Consider the following 7,858-nt stretch of genomic DNA (forward strand, 5'->3'; position numbering starts at 1 on the left):
TACGAGTTCGTACGGAGGCGGTACTAATACCCCCTCACATTAGGCGCGATTCGATCGGAAGACTAGTTTACGAGCTCTAAATAACATTTTCGTGAGTAAGACTTCCGGTGTTCTCACGATCATCTTGCGATTTTTAGGGATCGCCGGCAATTTTCAGGAGTCTTACGACGGTCGCGGTGCAGCGAAACGTTCTTAACATAAGCGACAAGTCGCATGTGATCTCTGAGATCGCAGAGCTCGTTACCTAGTCGCAGATCGTGCGTGCAAATCGTGCGTACCTCGCAAGGGCATCGGTCAATAGTCTTGCGTCAATCCAACGATTGAAGACCGATAAGCGAGCACAGACATAGTTATTAATCATCGAGCGCAAATCGGATGGCGAACGCCCGTCAGTCGGGCAACATCCGGGCGACGTTCGCCCGACTTCCGTTTGTTTACAAATATTAAATTTCTGGGAATGTGAGGGTAATTCTAACATTATGGCCCCTGTGGTAGTATGCAGGCTGGCTTTGTGACACACTTTCCTTTGTTGTGTCATTTCCATTATGCCCGCGCATTCCAATCATTGGTTTAAAAGATTCCGACAACAAAATAAGCAACATTTATTGATCTCTTGACTTTTTTTAGGAACGTGTTGTGTTACCTTGTCCGCGTGCAAGAGGTCATGGGAGGTTCATTATCATAGATTTATTCACCGTCGATCGCACGAGCCTCGCTTATATGTGAGGGGGACAGTTTTTGGGCGAAAAATACGCAAGACCATTTTAAGATCTTAAAATCAGCCGACCTTACTGCGATCGCAAAGTACGTGCGAAGATCGTATATAATGTGAGGGGGGTATTACCACTTACGGATCCCAAACGATTTGCGGGTTGTACCCTTAGCTTAAAGGCCCCTTCACACGAGAATCGCAATGAATCGGAATGCCGTCTCAATAAAATTCTTAGTGTATTCTAGAAATGATCACTGCATTCCAGATATTTGTGTCTATTCTTGTGGCCGTCCCGATTGTTTTTATCATGCTCAAAACTTTGGAGGTGCATTTGAAGTGGAGAAATATCGAACGGCAGTCAAAGTGTATTCTAACTATTCTAACTGCGGTAAGACCGCATTCTAAGGCATTCCAACATTATTCGAAACATTCTGATCTCATTCGATTGAGAACCGGCCGGCCACAAGAATGAACACAAATATCTAGAATGTAGCGAGAATTTTTAGAATGTACTGCGAATACCTAGGAATTTTCATTCGGACGACATTCCGGCTCATTCCACCTCTCGTGTGAAGAGGCATTAGATCCATTTGGAATTCCCACCCGCATGTGGCACGAATTTTGCAAATTCTTCATTCCGGCTGGTTCTGCTTGATTCCTGCTGATTCGGTTATAGGGTTACGGTCCTATCACGAATGGAGCACCCCTTACCAGAATAGCATGTAGCCTAATGAGACTCTAATTGATAGTTACGGTGAAAAATTAACTGCCAAGCAGAATGAAATCAAAGCATGGCTCACCCGGGAAAATGTTTGCAGACCTTGTTCAGTTTCCGCACTTGATAAAACCTAAGGACACTCGTAGTGGAATACTAGTACTCTGATCGTCAGAAGACCTTCAACGCCCGTAAAGGTTCTTTTTCTTGTTCATCACGCCAAACAAGAAATAGAAGTCTGGGCATCAAGGTTCGCTCAAAATGTGCAAACAAGTGTAGTCACTGTTATCGTGGTCTTTCCGCCGTATTGTCTCGCGAATACCATTGCGGCATTGGACGTATGGCTTCCGTCCAAAGCGTCCGCGGCGAAGTTTCTCGCTACAGAGGGACTTTGGTTGCACGATCCCAACACACGAACAAACAATATGAAAGCTCTTTGATTGTAACAATATTTAATCGGGAGTCACTGGTCGCAATGTAGTGTTTATGGAGCACTCCTTTAGACTGGTTCAAACCGGGTGAAGATCACTATTTGCGTTACATTTTATTCAACTTGATTTCATTTACTATCGAGAAAGCCCAACCGCTTGTACATTTTTTCAAGTGTTTAAAGTTTTATCAGCACAACTGTATACACTGTACAATTGTGTACACTGTTTGAAGTGTACCGGAAAGAATGCCCCACAACGGAGCATTTCATGCAGAGTAACTTTGCTCACTGGATATGAAACGTGATGCAAGATGGATCTAAAATTAGTTACATTCTCACGTTTGTCCCAAAATACTACACTCTTTTTCCCTGTATTTGCTTTTTTTTATATTCGCAATTCATGAAGTACAGATAATTGTAAGAACATTCAAAACAATCTACATTGTTAACACATGCCAGTAACTATTACTTGTGTTTAATTCGTTCTTAATTGGCAGAAATGTCATAGAAAGAATATTGCCTAAACGACTAAGTGCTTCTTTTATTCTGTTATCGTCCGATCTTTTGCATTGTGCTGATGTGTAATACCATTTATCGAATCACTGGATCGTATAATTACTAATATTATCTAAACCCTTCTGGGTGAAAAATTGACGAGAATTGATCGGACAATCAGTCGTCAGAGGTTTATCTTGGCAAGACAATGGCTAGGGTGGCCAGTGGTCATCTGTAAAGCTAAGGGCACAACCCGCCGTACGTGCAATTTGTCCGTGCGTTTTTTGGGTGAGGCCACGTCCGACACGTATTTCTGAAAACGTCCAGGCTGAAAATCCGCAGACCAATGGCACACAAAGTTATGTCTGCACGTAAAGTCCTACGGCGTGTCTGCGTGCTCCAAAATCCGTCGGATTCCCTACGAGTTTGTACGGAGGCGGTACTTGTCACGTTAGACAGCACATATTTGCACGTACGTATCCTGGGGTTGTGGCCTTAGCTTATCGTACCATAGAAGCCAGCAGACCTACCCTCCAAGCAGAGGTTGAGTCGTGGAGATATAGTAGTAAAAACATTTCTTTAGATGGAGATAAACTGTTACAGCCACCCTAAAGCCTGCTTTACCAAAGTATCGGTTACAGATGTAGCGAAAACAGACCACTTGACGCCCCAATCCTGTCTTATTCCGCGTAGTTGCTACAGAGATTGTGCGGAATCCTCCCAGAGCCTAGCTAAGCAGTTCTGCAAACGTCGAGTTGTTCTCAAGAACGATTCGATTTAAACCCCAGGATTTAGCTGGAAACTGTTGCTTCAGATGGCGGGAAATGTACACAGGTTTGTAACGATTATCCAGGATCGGTCCGGATACAGAGATCAGGAGTTTGCTTTTGCCTCCACTCGGCCTCCCTATGGGGGTCCGGGGATCGTAGATATCAGCCAAAGTCAGTCCACGCTAAGGTTAAGTTTCCCCTGCGACCGGCCGAACCCTTTAGTAGCAAAACTGCCCGGTCTGGCAAATTATTCTCCCTATAGCAGCCAGATAGTCAGTCTTAGTTTGCATCGTGTTTTTGAACTGGACAATACACATTGAAAACGTTTGGTTACAATCAATTCTTCATATTTTTACAGTTCAAACTTGTGCCGCTGCTTTTGATCGGCGCTTCCAAATCACTTTGCCATCACAGCATTTTCCCTTCCCTCTTGAAAACGAGATTCATTGTCTTTTTATGTAAAAGATTTGTACGTAAATATATACAGCAAACAGGTGAATTGTTGAGAAGGACTAGGCGACACAGTAAAAACAAAAAAAAAGCCATGAAGGTGACCCAATTAAAACATTAACGAAAACATGAGTCTAATGGTGCTGCACTGTTGTGTAAGGATGTGAGCCAAGATTCAGGTGAAAGGTTTATATTTTCTTTACAGTCAACATCTGTCCCACTTCTCCAAGCTTTACCATAGAAAATCCGAAGGAATTTTCAAGGAGAACCCATTGCTCTCTGTAGCCACTTCAGTCAATAACTTTGGGCGGGAAACACAACTTTTCCCCTCCCCTGCCGCCGCAATACAAACCAAGAACCTCCTCCAACTCTACCTGACAAAACACCTGAGTGCGCCTCGGGTACCTTAATGGTCCAGGTGGGGGAGGTAGCAAAGGAAACCACTTGTTCCACCAGGTGTGATCGGCCGTGCGGAAGGGTTTTAAGAGGTTCTCCGGTTGGCTGGGGAAAATTGTAGGGCGCGAGGTCAACGTCCCTGGTCGCCGCCACGCAGCGTCTTGATTCTAGACAGAAATGTGGTAGCATAGTATAAATCTTTTTCCTTCTTTGTTAATAGGTATACAATTATGTATACCATAGCTTTACTTTGTTTGCAATTAGCCATCGTGCATGATCATGCAATAAAATAAAGTTAATGAATAGAGTTTTCACGACACAGGGCAGGGCTTGAAATACCACATTTTCTTTATTCTCAAATAAAGTGCAGTAACGGTACGGATAATGCAATTATGTCTCTTTGTATGATTAGAATGGTTTCGTAACATTGTTCGTTGCGTCATGCCTTAGTTTCTCAATGTTTTTTGTCTTTTCACACTGTCTTAACTCGTGGAAAAATCGTGGTTGCGGCAAATCCTCACACCGTTCAAAGTACTATTATCTGAACAACTTCTTTATGACTTGTTTAAGCACGCGTTCATTTTTTCAACAATCGGTTGAAGATTCTAATGCAAGCATACTACATGTATCTATATACCTTTTCAACGAATGTCAATATAATGCACAATATGCTAATAGCGGATGAGACGAACAGTCTTTTCTTATGTCACTTTCGTTCGTGACATGGATGACATTAGTCACATGTTCGCACACGCATACGCATTTCCGTAGCCATGGTAACAGCGAACCAATAGAATACCAATCTGCTGAACGACATCCTCTGTGGAGCGCGGTGGCCCGTGAGTCGGGTCCTTAAGACAATTACATTTGTTACAAGGGGTGCTTGAGGAAACCCTCGAGAATGATCACTTGGCTCACCTGTGGCCACTCTCACCTGGAGTGAGAAGAACACTTTCATCTTGGGTCGGCCGGCGGACGGTAACGTGTCGCCCAGCCTCCTGTGTTCTGATACAAACGGAATTGTCATCCACTGCGTTCTGGGGGAAAGAAACCTGGTGCGAGCTTTTATCTTCTTCGCCTTTTCTTTTAAAAATCTCTATCGACGTCTTGTTTAAATGTCTTTCAGTCATTTTCGTTTCGTTACTGTACTGAAAATAAGCCGCGTTTCTGAGTGGACAGAACATCAGATCAGCTTGTCTCGTTCAAACATGCATACATCGCTATTTCGATGACGTCTAACAATGAACGTTTTGCTTTGGTGTATCCTTTCAAATCAGTCCGGAAATGGCGAATTTGTTTAACTTGTATGTTGAACAGTGGTGGCTCTCGCACTGGCAACATGTTGAAATACGTGCGGTCGCTTTTCGTTGCTGCTGCGCGTGAAGACATGTTCCGACTACCTTTCATTGTGTACAACGAAGTTATCAATTTTGCTTGACTAGAAGTGACAATCGAGCATTTTACGCGCGTTTATGGCAGCACAAATATTTGTTTTTTTGTTTGATTGTTCGTTTGAACCTTTATCTTAAATCTGTAAATCTTAACATTGTGTCTTGTTTCCATCGTTGTAAATTACCGTAATACCCACGCGTTTATGCATTGAGCTATTGATGAATATAAAAGTGTTTGACATATTTTGCTTTCCCTACCGTACACAGACGATGGCGCCTACGGCTGTACTCGTTCTCCTGGCATCGCTGGTCGTCGTCGCGCATGCACATTCAGACGTCCTCACCAGTAAGTCTGATTCCTGTTTTATATGCAATAGATGCGATTCATAGGTTGAAGCGTACTGCTGTGCTACGTACGTTGGACTGTGAATAATGTAGGCATATATCGCATACACTTGTTCAAATGCTAATAAGCACAAATTTAAAACAAACTTTGATAAAAACACAGGTACGCCAATTACCATAGGAAAAGTACAAATTGAGGACGAATGTTTTATATATGATGATATTGATACGCTGTTTGATGATTTGATAGTATGACTGTCTAAAAGGGTAAGTTGTGTGTATCGTTTGTGACTTCTTCCTAAATGCCAAAACGAGCGCGTACGGTTGCAGCTGAAAATGTTAGAACGCGTTTTTGGTTTGGACGCTTTTCAATCGCGTTCTTGTTTTTCCTAACGGAAGTTGCGTTTTCAGGCCTAACCACAAAACTGAGTATGTTTTATTAGTCTGTTTTTGGCGTTGTTGAGACAGGAAATCCGATTCTTTATCAGATTTACAAGATTGGTCCTAATTGAAAAGGGCTACATATTGTGTGATAAGACAGTCTGTATTTTTTTGCGCCCCTGCATTATGAAAGGCCCTTTCTATACTTAGATTCGACAATTTTCAATATCCAATGCATTTCTAAAACTTTTAATACTTCGTATTTTTAAAACTGTTCACCACCGGGCCTTGCCGGACAATATTACGCCAAACCTGACATCATTTTTGAATGTACTTAAGAGCGAATGGTAAACGAAGCAGGAACATTCAATAAAGAGTATAGAAAATTTGACGAAAAAATGGGAGTACTGAAATACGCCAGCCATTTTACGTTTAAACGAAAAAAATAGCAAATTGGCAACCATGCTAAGAGTTGAAATCATTGTATGAAAGTTCAAACATAGCCAACACTAGGTGTTTAAGTATTGCCGATGAGTATATGAAACCAGCAAAACATTCTTTGACATACGTTTGTGAAGGTTACTCATCCAGGAAACATTAAAATTGAAGAAGATTCACTCTTTACTTCTCGATACTTTAAAAAATTCTAATAGACGTTTCGAAAGGTGGATGCCTTTCGAAACGTCTATCAAAATTTTTAAAGTATCCAGAAGTAAAGAGTGAATCTTCTTCTTCATGTAAATAAATATGTGACTACCCCGTTCCTTGCTATAAAAAGTCTTCTTCTTCTCAAACAACTCACTGAAGGAGAAAAATCTCAAAATGATGTAGAGGCCACTCTAATCTTGTGGAAAAACTCAAGCACGTACCCTTTTGATAGACAACTATCAAGATTTCGACAAGAAAAAACAAGAACATATTTTTGTTCACGATACATGAATGTCTCTTTGACTCACGGTGACGATGCAGTTCCCAAGCGTTGATCATAATTTGCATAACCATTGTGCAGTGACGCTAAAATTTGCAACATCATGGTGAAATGACAGTCTTACAATTGACATAGCATTGAACTGTGGTGATTTTGCACTTCTGCTAAAATCTTGAGCCATTGATGAGAACTCGCTTTTCACATATTGGCATTTTTCACCTTTTTTCATGGCCGTTCTTGTGGCTGATGAAGGAAGTAAACCTTTTAATCATTACGAAATCACGTCGATGAAGGTTAGACACCCGGGAAATAAGATTTGTATAAGCTATGCAGGCTTCTCTCCCCCTACGGCACTTTTCTTTTATTCTAAATTTTCTTTAATTTAAAATTTATTGTTGTTGTACTTTATGTGCGAGATAAACAAACAAACAAGATACGCCAAATAGCAATTACTCCGGCATCTGCATATTATTTTGGAAAATGTCAATCATTGCGACTGACGAAAAATACTGGATGCTATCTGAAACGTCTGGTCGTTTGCAAAATCATATCCAATCGCTTTTAGTACCTATTATTTGGTGCACTACAAAATGTTTTCAAAATTATTTTCAAAAAGGTTTACTTCAACATGTCCAAGGTTTGGACTTCAGAGTGGCAAGTTACTGTTACTGTTTGAGCTTTGAAATTTCGAAATTCTGTCAGAATTTTTCCCCAAAAAAGTTTTATTCTAACATGTCCAAATTTGCATGTTTTCAACTTCAGAATAGCAAAAATTCGTTTCTGTTTGAGCGGACGATTAGATTTTGCAGAGGGTGTTACTGTGGTTTTGAGATCGGCTATCTTGA

At 41.3% G+C, this 7,858-nt stretch overlaps 1 protein-coding gene across 5 annotated transcripts in view; it reads left to right on the top strand.

Moving 5' to 3' along the window:
• The window catches only part of LOC118405423 (thyroid peroxidase-like), a 31,634-nt gene that overhangs the window by 5,039 nt on the left and 18,737 nt on the right, over positions 1-7,858 (top strand). For 4 of the 5 annotated variants that reach the window (XM_035804939.1, XM_035804954.1, XM_035804931.1 and 1 more), the window contains exon 2: positions 5,627-5,705. In XM_035804939.1, coding sequence (XP_035660832.1) covers positions 5,630-5,705 — 76 coding nt within the window. In that variant the 5' untranslated portion in view covers positions 5,627-5,629. Of the gene's footprint in view, positions 1-4,873; positions 5,024-5,626; positions 5,706-7,858 lie in introns of those variants that run through there. The other variant, XM_035804947.1, reaches the window with a different exon arrangement.

Source organism: Branchiostoma floridae, chromosome 2, assembly GCF_000003815.2.
Source record: "Branchiostoma floridae strain S238N-H82 chromosome 2, Bfl_VNyyK, whole genome shotgun sequence".
Classification (NCBI taxonomy): Eukaryota; Metazoa; Chordata; class Leptocardii; order Amphioxiformes; family Branchiostomatidae; genus Branchiostoma; species Branchiostoma floridae.